Below are 15,938 nucleotides of genomic sequence, written 5' to 3'. Positions count from 1 at the left end.
CCTGAAGCAGATTTATACTGAAGTCTGATATCTCAAATATGTGTCAGTTGCATGTGTACAACACTTTCAAACTACGGTATTTTTAGCCTTTGGAATTTTTCAACACATTACCTTTAAGCTTCCAATATTCTTTACTCGTAAAAATAATTCTGGATACAAGTCTGTAGAGATTCTCAGTTATCCAGGTCATGGTTGTCCCAAAGGTGCTTTTTTCAGGAGGCATCTGAACAGTCTTGTTTTTTCTTTGGAAGATGTTTCACTTCTCATCCAAGAAGCTTCTTCGACAGATACACCTCCAAGTGCTTCAATGACTCTCTAAAAGGATGCAGATGACCAGCTATCTGCAAGGAATATAAATCCTTCCATTCCCCACTATCCTATCAGAAGAAGCTTCTTGGATGAAAAGCAAAACATCTTCAAAACAAAAAACAAGAAAGTCCAGTTGCCTCCTGAAAAGAGCACCTTTGGGATACAGTTGGGACAATTTGGGATACAGTTATTTCAGATAACTCTTCAGATTTCAGGTATCTCCAAGCTTATTTAAGGGAAATTTATATTGTTTTTTCTCATTCTCTTTTGAGTCTAAACCTGCTTTATTTGGAACTCCTAGTTGATCTTCAACAAGCTGTTTTCCCTCAGAAAAAGGGGATATATTTTTGCTTTCTCTGCCTTTTTGATTTAAGACTCAAAATAAACCCAGTGAGAAGCATTGCAAGCCAGTCACTAAGCCATATTTTATTTTTCTAATTGCTTGATATGGGAAAAGAAAACTTTCCCTGGCAGATAGAGACAAGGCTACTTGAGAAGAGATATGTATTGCCCACCATCCATTGTACACTACAGAGCAGGGGTGTCAAACTCAATTTCATTGAGGACTGCATCACGGTTGTGTTTGACTTTGGGGGGGGGTCTGGGGAGGCACTGCCAGGGGGCGTGGCCAGTTTGATGTCACTCATGTCAGGGGTGCCTGTGGTGGCTCAAGCGCTCTGCCAAGGAAAACGGGCTCCCGATCTCCCTTTTCAGCTGGGCTGGCCTCCTGCAACCTTCTGCCAGCAAAAAATGGAGCTCCATTTTCGCTGACAGAGGGCCAGTGAAACAAAGATAACAAAGATACCAGGCAGTCCTTCGCTATTTCCAGACAGCCCCACAGGCCAGATCTAAGCATCCCATGGACCGGATCTAGCCCACCGGCCTTAAGTTTGACACCTCTGCTATAAAGGAAAGCTAACTCTGGGGCATCCTTTGGTTAGGGTTTATATACAGATTTTATATTGATATTTTACAATGTGACCCTTCCCATAGGGGAAAAAAAAGCAAATGATGCAATCTCAGAAGCAAAGGCAGTGATTGTGCTACCATTCATTTTTTAACATTTCTACAAATGGATTTATTATCATCAATTTAGTATTAACATAGGGGGAAATATATGTTTAGTATTAACATGGGGGGAACTGTTCAAAATATTGAACAGTCTTTCATCTTAGTGTGAAATGGTTCCTTGCGCCATCAGTGCAAAGTAAAGAAATCTCTCTCTCTCTTGGCGATTCTTGATACCTATATGAGGGTGAAAAATCCTGGTATCTTTGTTATTTCTATAAAGGTTGCAGAACTGAATATGTTTTAAATTATAAATTGCTCCAGAGTTGGAAAGTGAATAGGTCACTGACTCTATTAACAAGCCAGTTTAAAAAAAAAAAATTAGCATACTTATTTGGAGGAGGAAAGAATCTTCTCCAGCTAATATAACTACCCTGCTCTCCCTCTGCCCTCTCAAATAATTGGATTACATCAATCCCAGACTGTCAATTTTTGACTGTAGTAATATGTTTCCACTTAAGGCAGCATTTGTTGGTGGAATGTGCTCAGCTAACCGAAACACTCTATGATTACCACAGCATTTGGTCCTCCTTTTCCATCTCCCAAGCATGGTGACATTGCAAGTGGAGCAGATCTTCAATATTCAGCTGTCTAAAGAGATTTTTAAAGTGGGGGTGGGGGAGGAGGAGGAAAAAATGAATCCTCCATGCCTTCAAATATGTTTTTTTTAATGATAATAAGAAAAAATGGAACTTGATAGGTGGACAGAAATGCCAAATCCAGTCTAAGCATCTGTTTGAGAGTGCAACAAACTATCTGTAACACCGTCAAATGCCTACCTCTGCCTATTCTAGGTCCTTGGGAAGGACTCAGTAGGTGGACAAAAGTGCCACTTCCGGTCTAAACACCTGACTGACTCTGTGACAAACCATATAACAGTAATAGGAGGTTTAGGTGCAATCCCAAAACTTCTGGAGTAAGACTTGAACACTGTCAGCATTGATAAAATCCCCATCAGTCAACTGCAAAAGACAGCTTTTACTTGGAACAGCTTACATCCTGTAATACTATTGCAGATACTATTGCAGATTAATGATACTATTAATACCATCCAACAAGAATATCTGCCTATTCCAGGTCTTTAGGAAGGACTTGATAGCTGGATTAAAATGCCAAGTTTGGTCTAAACATCTGGCTGGTTGTGCACAAATCTACATACAACTTGGATTGACCACAAGAAAGCATTTGATTCACTACTGCATAGCTGGATCATCAAATACCTGGATGTCATCAGAATATGCAATTACATTGGCACTTTCACTGCAAATGCGATGAAGCACTGGAAAACAGAAATGTTCGTTGGAAGTGAAAGCTATGGACTGGTCAACATCAAAAGAGGGATTTTCCAGGGTGATTCTTTGTTACCTCTGCTGTTCATCATCGCCATCGCCAAAAAAAGATAAACAAACAAACAAACAAACAAATAACAAAAATGTCTTTCCATTAGTTAAGTCTCTTATTCCTTACTTGAAGAATTCGTCTGAAAACTCCTTCTTCCTTAACTAAAGATCTCAAGAGTGCCTATTTGTAGCAAGTATGCCAACAATTGTTCTGATATTTGCAAATATTCTTTCCCTTTTAAATTATTTATGTAGCAATTGGCTGGATACACTAAGTGGGTAGCATTCAGGTCTCTTGAATTTGTTCTATGCAACAAATAAAACAAGCCATGTTGATGAAGATCTAAGTAAGTATCAGGAACAAAATTCAGTAGAGCTTGTTAAGAATAAATTAATATCAAAATACAGGACAGAGATCTTGAAAATATTGTTATGAATCTTAAAACTGTTTAGAAAGCAGGTACAAGGAAATAAAAGCTAACAGTGCATTTTTGTTATATCATAAGGTATCGAAGAAGGTTTGCTGGAATACATAAGTGTCCCTGTGTGCTACTTAGAAAAAGTGCTGGTACAGCAACAGGAGTAATAATAGCCAAAATATGAACAGGAAAATATATAATTTATAATGTAATCTTAATTTGTCTTTATACAGAATAGCCTCCAAAGAGCTGGGATCATTTAGTAACCTGCAAGATATCTCTTTATCATCTGGGCTTATTGCTTTCCCAAAGCCTATATAAAACCAAGGGACTTCCTTTTTAAAAGGTTAAATAAATCAACAAACGAATAAATTTGTAAGAACTCAGTGCATGCTCCCATGTCCGCTATTTGTTTTGCTACTTCTTCTATTGGTGCTCATTCTAAATTTTGAAATGTGTTGGTAATTTCAGTGTTATTTTAAAAGCAACAATGCCCACATTCACTCATTTTTTAATTCTAATTTTGTCTTATGTAACAGTTTATAAAGACATATTTCATTGATTCAGATTGTGACATAATTTTACCCATGGATATGAATATATATATATATATATATATATATATATATATATATATATATATATATATATTTTTCTGAGGTTCTCGCGGGTATTTGTATGTGGATCTTTGGTTGTTCGGGTTTTCTCCCGCGTAAGATTCGAAGTATCTAGGCAACGTTTCGATGAAGTCTCATTCATCATCTTCAGGCTTCTGTCTCCGGCTCTGTGCTTCTCAGAGTATATATATATACTCTTAAAAGCAATAAGGGTTTCTTTAAACAGCTTTCCTCTTAGACCCCCTACACAGGCATATCTTACACCACTGAATCAATTCTGCTTTTGCATAGTATTCTCTCTAAAAATGAAAAATCCTCTAAATCTGTGTTCCAGATTGTTCGGTGCGTCTTGTGCCAGGCTGATAGAATCATTATTTCATGCTGGTGTTACAATTTCACTGCCTTTAATATATTTTGCTTTTCCAGACAGTAATCTACCTTTTCTCCTACAATGTAGTCCTTTGAATTGTTGCTGAACTGTAGATTCCAGCGGCCCCAGCCAGCATGGCTAATGTTGAGAAACAACAGGAGATGTGGCATCAAATTAAAATATTCTACTTTTTGTTCAGAATAAACAGTCAAAACAGACCATACCTGGCTTAAGGCTCTTTGGATGCTTCTAATCAGCTACATGTATTTCCCAGTCAATACTGTACAACTAATGGTGGGAACTATGATGAAGCAACATTCACAGATGTTCCACCCAAATGGGCACAGAAATATCCATAAGCAGTATCAAACAGTTGCATGGAGAATGCAGGCTGTCCCCAAATATACTGTTCAGGATTCTCTTTCTAATTCTTTACCAGATCATTTGTTGTAAGAAATGAAGAAGAAGAAATTAAGGGAAAACAGTGATTGATTGATTGACTGATTGATTGATTATGGGTTAAATTAAAGGGCATACTTGATGGACACTGGGTCTTTGTCTGCCATTAGTTTTCTATTTATTTATTAGAATTTGTCAAACAAAAACAAGAATAAGAGAATAAAAATACAATGACGGTGATGAAGGCACCTTAGTGCACTTATGCATGCCCCACTCCAGGAATGGGTTTCAAAAATATCAGCAACCCGTTCTCTGCCTGGTTGCTGAGTGGGTGTGGCCATAGTGGGTGAGGCCTAGTCAGCCTCCTGCACCACGGTGGTGGGGCATTTTTGCCCTCCCTGGGCTCTGGAGGCTTTCCTTGAGCCTCCAGGAGGGCAAAAACAGCTTCCCCTGTGCTCCGGAGGCCCTCTGGAGGCCAGAAAGGAGCCCATTTCTGGCCTTCCAGAGCTTCTGGGAGGCCTCTTTTTAACCCTCTCTGAACTTCTATGTGGGCCCTGCACTTACCTTGCATCCAAAACAGGCTTCCCGAGGACTCCTGGGAGGGGAGGGGTGGGCAGGGACAGGCAGGGGTGGGATTTGCCGGTTCACCAAACCAGCCATAAAACTAGCTATGGGTTCACCTGGACCAGGGCGAACTGGTAGCAACCCACCCCTGATGCCCCCTCTACTGACATGTCGATGTTTCTAAGTCAGTGTCAATTCTTAGTGAACATATAAAATAGTTAAAAGCAGAAGAGGTAGTAGATGTCCTAAATTAGAAAACTAAAGCAAAAGAATTATAGGATTCAAACATCTGCCAGGAACATCTTCAAAAATTAATATCAGGATCAAGAAAAAATAATAATCAGCAAAAACATCCTCGGCACTTTACAAGGCACTAGAATTCTACAGTGAAAGAGGATTTAGATTAGGACATTTCAGATAACTGAAATAATTAAATAAGCAAAAGATGTCAGCATTAGGCTTCCACTAAAAACTCTTTCCAAACTCCTTTAACTCTACTAGAATTCAGCACATCAATTTTTATATTTTTAAAAAAATGCTATTGTATTATTTATTTGGGAAGCCTAAATGTCTAGTAATGGAGGGGAATTTGGAATAGAGCCTATTCCAAATTCCCTTATCTTAATCATATTGTTAAATCTGCTTGAAATAAATTTCCGGCTGATTTATTCCTGGTGCAAGTTACAGAGGATTGCAACCATATGCTTTCTAATTCCTACTGGACTTGGATAGAGTATACAGTAAATGTGGTACATGGTTTACTCAAGATCCACTCCACCAGGTTCACTGAGACTTATTTATAAGAAAAGTAGATACAGATTTATCTGCAAAATGAATGATATAATCCCGAAGTATCTTAACAAGAGGTTACCCTCTTTATTTCATTCTAGTGTTTTAGAATGAACAGTTATTCATTAAATCTGCAGAATGCATTTATATTAAATATAAACCCTTCACATCCTGGACATAAACTGTTTCAACTCCTACCCTCAAAACGACTGCACACCAGAACAACTAGACACAAGAACAGTTTTTTCCCGAACACCATCTGTCTGCTAAACAAACAATTCCCTCAACATTGTCAAACTATTTACTAAGTCTGCATTACTATTATTATTATTGTTGTTGTTGTTGTTAATCCTCCCATCCTTCCTTTCACCCATCTCCTCCCACTTATGACTGTATGACTGAAACTTTGTTGCTTGTATCCTAATGATTTTTACTGACTGTTTCCTAGTATGATTTGATTGCTTATTGTACCCTATGACTATTATTAAGTGTTGTACCTTATGATTCTTTTATGTACACTGAGAGCATGTGCACCAAGACAAATTCCTTGTGTGTCCAATCACACTTGGCCAATAAAGAATTCTATTCTATTCTGTTTTATTTTATTCTATCACATACGCAACATTTAGAGACTGCCTGACACCACAAGACTCTGGGTAGCTAAACAACCTTAAAAGGAAGAGAATATAGGTCTAAGCAAGGAGCTAATTTTCTTGGGTGAATCTCTAATAGCCATAGATAAGAAAGCATGCTAACGCTTCCCCCAAGCTTGATTTATAGCATTTAAATAGGCCTCTTCCAGGAACGAAAAAATACCCTAAAAACATTGCACCTGTTTAAAAATGTTAATCCAACAATTAATAATCACTCACGTATGCTTTGCCCTGCAGTACCAGCAGTGATAAATGAAATCTGTCATGTTGAACTTTACTGTAGCAGCATCCATCTGTCTATATGCAACCATCTAAGGCAAAGCAAGTTGTGTGGAAGGGGCAGAAAGCACAATGCAGAGCATAAATGGAAGCAACTTCTTAGCATAACGGTTTTATATGCTGGTCAAGAAGGCCCAATCTATATGCACATGAACTGCCTATGTCTGCTCACCTTGCAGCTGCCTTGCTTAAATAAAGCCATCCTGCATATCGGAACAGCTTTAATACAGAAAGATGTTGGAGGATAATTCCAGCCCCCACTCCCGTTGCCCCAAAATGAGAAACTGTTTGATATAGAAGCTTTAGAACACCTTCTAAAATAGTGCAGCCCAACTGATAGAACTGCAGATTTTGATTCACAATCTGGGCCAGTGCCACAGGCTAAGCTACCCTGGGGTTGGCTTGGAGAGTTGGGCCAGCTGAAAATTGAGTGCATGTGCAAACAGAGCTAACTGGGCCAATAGACTATGATTAAGTAAAACATGGCTTGTGTTTTGCAAATCCTGCCAATACTCTCCGGGGAAATGGACTAGAGCAGCAATAAACTCATTGGCACATCTTGACTCTTGTCTGAATGGGAAAAAATGTCCAGTTCAGCAGTTAGTCATTCACAAACACAAAAGTGACAAAGTGGCAAAGAACATAGACTTTTTCACAGTAAGGAAATGATTATCAATGGATGCCACTTCAAGCGTAACCTCAAGCATAACCACCAGCACATGAGCCCAACTTCTGATGTTAAACCTGACCAAAGTGCAGGAGGATGGACTTTTGGAATCATTTTTTCACTTTGATATAGAATAATAATAATAATATACAAAAATCATGAAGGTGTCTTGGTGTTTAATCTTACTTAAACCATCTGCTACTTTTTGAGATTTCTCTGAAGTGGATCAGAGGGAGGAAAAGAACTCATACATGCAAATGAATATCAGTATTACACTTTAGACCAAAGATCTTTTCTCTTTAGGGACCAGACAAGCTGTTACAGCATGTAAAACAATAAACAGAAAGCCAAGGATAATATTTATTTCCAAATCATTTAACTCTGATGAGCAGAAGGAGGTTATTAAGTGAATTAGGTTTTCCAATTCCCATTGTAAAAGTGGAAATATTTTTATACATATATCCCAAGTGTCCATTCCTAATTAGCAATGATAAGTTTTCTGGTAAGTTGAAAAGTGCCAAGATGGCCTTTTTGAAAGGAGAGAAATAAAAGGAATGTGTTTCCTATAGTCTCAAAAGTAAATTTGAAATGAAACCATGTTTTACTTTCTAAAAGGAAGCCAAAGAAGAATGAAGACTGCTATATTACAGCCAGCTTTTTCTAACTTGGTGCCCAGCAAGTTGGAGATAATTCTTGTATTCCCCAACTAATAAGAGAATTATAGGGTTTGAGATTATGGGAGTTCATTCTAAATTTGCCCAATTACAGAAATCATAATTAGATTCTTCGTATAATTCCTAAACTGTTTCATCTCTTATAAATATCTGAAATTGTTAACAATCTGGACTTTGTTTTTCTTTCCAAAATTTTCTGAAGCCTCTGAGGAAGAAGCTCCATAATCTTAGTGGCTACTGGTTGAAGCCAATAGATTACAAAAGTCAGTTGGTCCCTAAGAAGATACTTAAGCCACAAAAAGTATGCAAAGTGATTGATCTATTTGAATGATTGTGGTGTGAGAAACTGCTCACTTAAGGAAAACCACAATATGACCTGACTCGCATGTTCTGCTAAGTCACTGTTTCTTTAACCATATTTTAAATTAAACTACAATTGATACTGTAGCCATAAACCATAGACGGTGGGTACATACAGCATATTTAGAATGTGAAGATTGTTCAAAATCCAGGTCATTCTACTGTCCAAATCAGCAGGTGATTTTCAGATCTAGCGTCCTAATTTTCTAGATTTTTTTTTTCTCAGAAGAAACATTCACAAAACTGGATGGAATTTGGGGAGTGGAAAAATCCAAATGACCAGCAAATATCCAAATTTAGATATTCCTTTCTCTTTCTGTGGCTTCTGGCGATTATCTGGGGTTTTGTAACCCAAAGCTGGAAGCTCCATATTGTCATATGTGATATTGCATCATCATATGATCACTCAAGAAGCAGCAGCAAAGGAAGAGGTTCCCATACAATAGGACTGAAATGTGCACCGAGGGGTTTGGGGACATTAAACAAATTTCAGAAGAGGTTCCTAGTTTTATCAACCTACCAGGCAGATCAGATTTAAAAAAAGAGGTTTCACAGAAAACTAAAAAATACTTTACAGATTGACTATAGTGAGGGGTCCTTGGTGCTCTCTTAAGGTTGCTTGTTTTCTTGCAGATGTTTCATTACCCTAACTAGGTAACATCATCAGTACTAGATCATGTTACCTAGTACTGTGATCTAGCACTGATGATGTTACCTAGTTAGGGTAGTGCATGGGTGTCAAACTTGTGGAGACACATTGCCGTCATGTGATGTAGTGCAACATTTTTTCCCTTCCCAGAGCTAGAGTGGACATGGCCTGCAAGTGACACATCTGACCCACGGGCTGCCAGTTTGACACCCATGGGGTAGGGCAACATCTGCAAAAAAACAAGCAAACTCAGAGACCACCAAGGACCGCTCATTTCAACCCTGAGGTACAAATATTCTCCTTTATTGGCTATAGTATCATAATCTTACAAGTCTGATAGGGCTTCCCCTCTTCTTTTATATTCCAGTGGGAGTGTCTACCTGAAATGATTTTATAATTCTCCCCCATCATTTGGACATAATACTTCTTTTTTTGTTCTTCGTTCTCTTTGTCAAGGCATTGTACCTATGCACAATGTAGTGGTGAGCAGTTAAACACAAATGACCTGTCAAGATCATCATCTTTACACTTTACCGTATAGTCCAGCATCAATCAAATAAACACAGTCCAGTTTAGTGCTATGACTTTCTGAAGTTTAATAAATTAATTCCTTTAGGGGCGTTTAGGGAATCAATTCCCTACGGGGAGAAGAATCTAGACAAGACATATTTGTAACAAGAATATTTTTGTCTGGACACTTCAGAAATAGGGAATTGAAACTCTTAGTTGCTTTTCAAAATCTAGTTTCTCAAGAAAAGCTAGTTATGACCACATCTTGAATGCCCCTTTCTATTCTCTGGCACACGTCCCTGACTAACATACATGTACTTGTTACACCATTGCATAAAATGCAATCCCACAGATTGGTTCTTCCCCCACTGCAATTTGAAATACAGAAATGCTATTAATCTATCACAAACATGGGAAAGGGATTTTAAAAATTAATACTTTCTGAAAGCTGAGGCCTCATTAAGTGGGACCGATCATTTCTAGCTCAGTCATTTATTGGATTCACATACAATATAATGACCTACTTTCAGTCCTCTTTGCCAGCTTGGTTTCTATTAGTTTCAGATATATTGACAATCTGGCAAGTACATTTTTGGCTCTGGTTGCCATGTCCTTATTTCATACAATAGAAAGTCTATTAGAAGGGTATTAGAGTTTAATTATAATATGGATACTCTTTCATTTTGCTACACACTAGTAATTCTCCATAATTGTAATGGATATCATCCAGCATCAATAAAGGGAAGGTATTTTTGCTGCTCAGAGTCATTTAATTGAAGCACCAAACATGTCGAAGAAATTCAAGTTTATGGGAATTAAGTGGATAAAATAGTTACAACTGAATATACAGAAAATAATAGATATTGACGGGTTTGGTTTAGAAGATTTGCATCTTCCAAAGAGATAAGTGAGAATATCATTTGTTTTAAGTTCCAAAGTTGTTAAATCCTGTTTTCTCATGATAACTCAATCAGAAAACTTAAGTAATTTTACTTCATACCATTGGAAATGTCATGTTTAACCATGTAACCATTTAAATACTAGCAAGGAGAGACTGATACATGCTTTAAATCATGAGTGGATTTTTGACCCCCACCCCATCATAATCATCTCAAAATTATTGCAAGATGTAGCATTTTCTTTCCCTGAAAGATAAGAAACAAGGATTAAAGAGATAAAACTGCTTCTCCCATAGATATAGATAGATACAGATACACATATAGATAGAGATAGATAGATGATAGATAGATAGATATAGAGATAGATATGCATGCGTGCACAAGCACACACAGAGTGTGTCGGAAGGTGGTATTCTGTATTGGAGCTGGACACGACATTGTGGACAATAGAACTATATAGAAAAATGCTCTGAATTTGCCTTGAGAAGGAGAAATTCTCCAATAATTTTTTAAGAGTAGTTGTCTCCTTTATTTATGACAGAAACAGTGATAATAAAAAGCCAGTGAAAGAAGTTTTCCTACAATTTCTTGCCTTGGGCTGTAATGGAAGAAGGGGCAACCAGGAAAGTTCAAAGCCACAGAAAACATTATTGGACAGTAAAGTGTGGAACCTTTACATGTATCCTTGGCCTCATAATAAAGATGCAAGACTGTCATACACTCATGGCAATATCCTTGGAATTCTCCTTACAATCCTTGCCTTTTCCTTGGAAATAATTTGTTAAGCAAATTGTTTTTCATGAAGTGGATGAAGGAAAGTTATTGGAGAACCAGAAGGGGAGAAAGTTTCTGCATACAAGTTCTGCTTCTGGGTTTTCCATAAGTGTCTCCTTAGTTATAATGGAAACAGTTTATTGATATAGAAAGTTCTAATCTTGATCCTATCCATCTATCCATCTATCCATCTATCCATCTGTCCATCTGTCCATCCATCCATCCATCCATCCATCCATCCATCCATCCACCCATCTATCTATCTCTCATCTTTCTCCCTCACCCCCTCACTCCTCTCAACTATCACCTGTCATCTATCAATCATCATCTCTGTCTCCATCTCTCTGCCTAGAAAGTTTCAACAATAATGTACCTATGAAACCAATTGAAACCTTGTCTATTTTCTCCATTGCCCACCTCTTTAAATTACAACTGTGTTATGGGAAATAAAATAATCATTAGTAGTGGAGCAGCATTGGGACAATCCATCAATTTTACAAAAGAAAGTAGGGAAAAGAGAGTCTTCTCATGGCTTCAGTCTTGTTATTTGAAATATGCCCCCTTAGACATGAAAGCTGACTGGATGACTTTGGGCCAGTCACTCTCAATCAGCCCAACTCACATCACAGGATTGTTACTATGGGGATAATACCAAAAAGTAGGAGGAGGACATAGTAGTAGATACAATAGCCTTCTTGATTCATTTATCATAATAATAAAGGAGGAAATCAATCAACCAATCAATATTTCCTGTTAGTTCCTAAACAGAGATGCTGAAGCCTTCAATCCCAAGATATCATAAGAATAAAAAAAATGTTCCCCAACTACTTTCTAATTTCTCAGGCAATACTGCTTGCTCTATAACACTTTTTTTCCAACTCAATGATATAGTATATGACTATAAGGCAAACACTTAGGTCAAAATTGTTAAGCAGTCACATTTATCCCATGTGTACTTCTTAATGAGATTCAAGAAAGAGACAGACACTTCCAACATAACAAACAAATAACATATTTACTTTTCATGCTGACACACATAATGTCCCCCCACATTCATGTACAAATTCTGTAATAGAACAAGATATAGTAAACAAAGTAAGGCAGGGACAGTTGTGTCAGACATGCATTAAGAACAATGAGCCAAGCTCTATTAAAAATTAAATATTCCAAAGTCTTTTAGAAATCTTATAAAATGCTATAATGATGTTTACATAATATTCTATACTTTTCTCTCTGTTAGAGATGCTTTCTGTTTTGGAAGCAGAAGGCACAGCATGTGAATTTCCAGTATGTTGTAGACATTTTTGACCGAGTGTTTTGTGTGTTTGTATGTATGTATGTATAAATACAGATAATAATATATAAAGTTCTACATCTTAGGAGTTAATCTGAAAAATAGGTGACAAACTGTTCTAAGCCAAAATGGGTGCCAAAAGAGAAATACTTACCTTTTTCACAGAAACGCCCAGTGAAATGAAGAGCGCAGTCACACCGAAATGAGGCCATGCCATCAGAAAGATTAATCTGGTGGCAACTTCCTCCATTACGGCACAAGCTTTCTTGGCAGACTGAGAATAAAGCTGGGAGAACAGTTGATGTCAAAACTGCCTTGAGTGAATCAGGGCTGGGATCCAAAAGAGCCGCTGCATTCTTTGCTGTGGCAGAAAATCTGTGATTTAGAGAAATAATTTAATGTTTTATTTTATTATATTTTTTTATTCTTCCTCTCAGGTACAGGAAATCTAGGCAGCATAAAGGTAAACAACCCTAACATAAAAAATACGTAAAAAAAATTATAATAGAATAATTGTAATAGAAACCTAGAAAGATAATGTAAAAAATAATATGTTAGAAAAACTCAGCATCAACTTCTGGGAAGAAGGATCCTGAAATCCTTTATTCTACGGATGGACAACTTGGAAATCTGGGATTGTGGCTCCTATTATTCTACCATTGATCTATTTGAATGGTCTGTTGTTAACAAAAATTCAATAACATTGGAAGAATTTATGTATCTCGTTATCAGTTTACAGAAAGTATGGAATTGGATCTGTGCCCTACCTTTTTAAAAAATAAATAAATAAATAAAGTCTATTTTAAAAATACATGTGGGCTGATATCCAGGCTGTACAAATGTGGAAGAAAGGTAGACTTTGCCCTTCTTGCCCTGTCAAATCCCATCAGATTTTGCTTAATACAGCTCAACCCAACAAGGCAGGTTTTTTTACCTGTGGGTCACCAGAAATGGTTTGGCCAACATCTGTACAATATTTGTTTGTTTGTTTGTTTGTTTGTTTGTGACTCGCTATAAATCATTTTCCATTTTGCATGTCTCTTCCCCCATTTCCAATATTACTTAATAACAAGCCCTGTTGGATTCAGTGGGACTTATTGTTCAGCAAAGCAAAGATCAGGGCTATCTAGTACTGGCATTCAGTGGTCTCCATTGTTCAAGCTCTGTGATTCCTGTCACATCTGAAGATTCAAATGGCAGCTCAGTTCCTCCGTAAGTGCCCATTCACCACATGGGCATTGTTTATGCACACAAAATCATTATGCACATAAAGGTACTATAATACATGGAATCCAGGAATGCACTCATTCTGAACTGGCCTTATCAAACCAAAAACACATGAACACCAACAGAAAGCCAGCTATCTTAAGGAGTTTCAGACACTGAATAAACCTGCATAAGTATAAAACGGTTTTGATATTTATTTACCTTAAAGACAAGAGGCATTGCTTTCATTATATGAAGTGATGTTTTGTTACATACTCTGGAGAAAGCCTGTCTGTGATAAAGAACCAGTGGCTATTTTGCACAATAATGAGCAACTATTAGAGATACAAAAACATTTATCTATACATTATTTTGCCTATTCGAATTTAGCAGGCAGTATGTCCCACTGAATACATTGTCACAGACATATATGGGATTGTTAATGTAAAGCAGTGATAGACAATAACACCTGATTTGTTTAAAACCCACTCCACCTTTATGACAGAAATTCAGAGGGGCTCATACAATCCCAAGACATCATCAAAATGAAGAAGAAAGGAATGGTAATTAAAATAAACTTCAGAAACAACCATTCCAAATTCTGCTAAATCTAGAACTAGACAATTTAATTCTATGTTTAAATCTATCTAATTATCTATTTATCTATTCTCCTCCTCCTCCTCTGAATGGACATTTGAACTGAATCTTTCTCTATTTCAAAAAGAGCTCTTGTTGCTGGGTTTTCTTTTTCCAGACTAGTAAACAGGAAGGATGCTTAAGCCAAATCAACCCCAATAGTAGCACCTTCCATCTCTTCCACTAAGAAATAACCTAGTTCCACCTTTGGCCCGAAATGCACTGCAACTTGTGCTGCAACTTCACGAGAAATTCAGACAAAATTCTTAAAACACCCTGAGAACAATATAACAAAGCAGAAGAAATACTTTTGAGAATTTGCAAGCTAGATTTCAACTGAGAATTGCCCAACATCTTGGTAGTCTAAGGGGACAGCTTAGTTCTAGCAACGGCTGCTAGTTACAAATTCAGACTAATGTGGGGTTTTAGGAGGCTTCCAAAGACAGCAACATTAGCTTGTTCCATTCCCATTTTCTCCACCTTAATAGGGTAAAATTTACTTTCTCAATCCTGTTATTGAGAATGCAATTGAGGTTAGCTTGAGCAGAACAGAAATTCTAGGCTTCCTTTATTTTACTAATGTATGTCTCAACTGCACCTGTTCTCAGAGTCTTCTTTCCAATGCCCCTTTCCATTGCTCCCTTTGGTTTGCTGTGGAGAAAATATTCCTGCAAACTCATTAATGGAGCAAACATCTGCAACTAAATAGCATTCATGCCAACAGCTATGAATAAGTAATACTCCTGACTCCAAACAGTTTAACTAAAACATTTATTTAAATAAAGAGCTCAGAAACATTTAAAAGTCATTTAGTAATTGAGGTGTTAGACGTTTCAGCAAGGCACCAGGAAAAAAAAAATCATATCAGACAAGCTTGATTTGACTTTAAGCAAGGTAAGAAAATCAGTCTGTGAAGGGTTTCTTTTCTTGTCTCATCCTTCTTGACTGGCGTTTGGAGGGGAAGTGGGGTGCAGGAGAAAGCAGGGCATCTCTCTGCAGTGCTTAAGTAATGTTGTTCAGCTGTCTCAAGGACTGTATAAAAAGACTTATTTCTCAGAAAGAGAGAAAAAAACGATGGTGTGTATTGTTGGGATTAGCGCTTGGCAAAGAAATATTCCCTTAATTGTTTTTGTCTTCTTCTGCTAGTTCTAATTCAGTTGAGTGAAAGAGAATTTCAGATTAATTGTTGTGGTTGAAACATGGTGTCCTTGGTCTTAATTAAAAAACTGGCCAGAAGGAAGGCACGTGTTTTTCATTATTTAATGTAACAATAGCTCCAGCAATCCACAGCCAGTTTGATTCCTCATCTTGCAGTTCTAGCTAAGGATGACATCATAGCAGGGGTGGGGTTAATTTTTTTTTTAGCAAAGGGTTCTCTGCCGGGTGGCTGGGTAGATGTGGCCATGGTGGGCGTGGCCTAGTCAGCCTCCTGCACCATGGCAGAGGTGAATGGTATGGCAGA

At 37.5% G+C, this 15,938-nt stretch overlaps 1 protein-coding gene across 1 annotated transcript in view; it reads right to left on the bottom strand.

Moving 5' to 3' along the window:
- The window catches only part of EYS (EGF-like photoreceptor maintenance factor), a 181,278-nt gene extending 168,272 nt beyond the window's left edge, over positions 1-13,006 (bottom strand). The window contains exon 1 of the mRNA XM_026726548.2: positions 12,789-13,006. Within this exon, the coding sequence (XP_026582333.2) occupies positions 12,789-12,846 (58 nt within the window). The 5' untranslated portion in view covers positions 12,847-13,006. The remainder of the gene's footprint in view (positions 1-12,788) is intronic.
- Between the last annotated feature and the right edge of the window lie 2,932 nt (positions 13,007-15,938).

The sequence above is a fragment of the Pseudonaja textilis genome, chromosome 1, assembly GCF_049901715.1.
Source record: "Pseudonaja textilis isolate UNSWEBS1 chromosome 1, rPseTex1.2, whole genome shotgun sequence".
NCBI classification, from domain to species: domain Eukaryota; kingdom Metazoa; phylum Chordata; class Lepidosauria; order Squamata; family Elapidae; genus Pseudonaja; species Pseudonaja textilis.
Note: the sequence above shows the minus strand (reverse complement) of the source record. Positions and strands in the feature narration are given on the sequence as shown.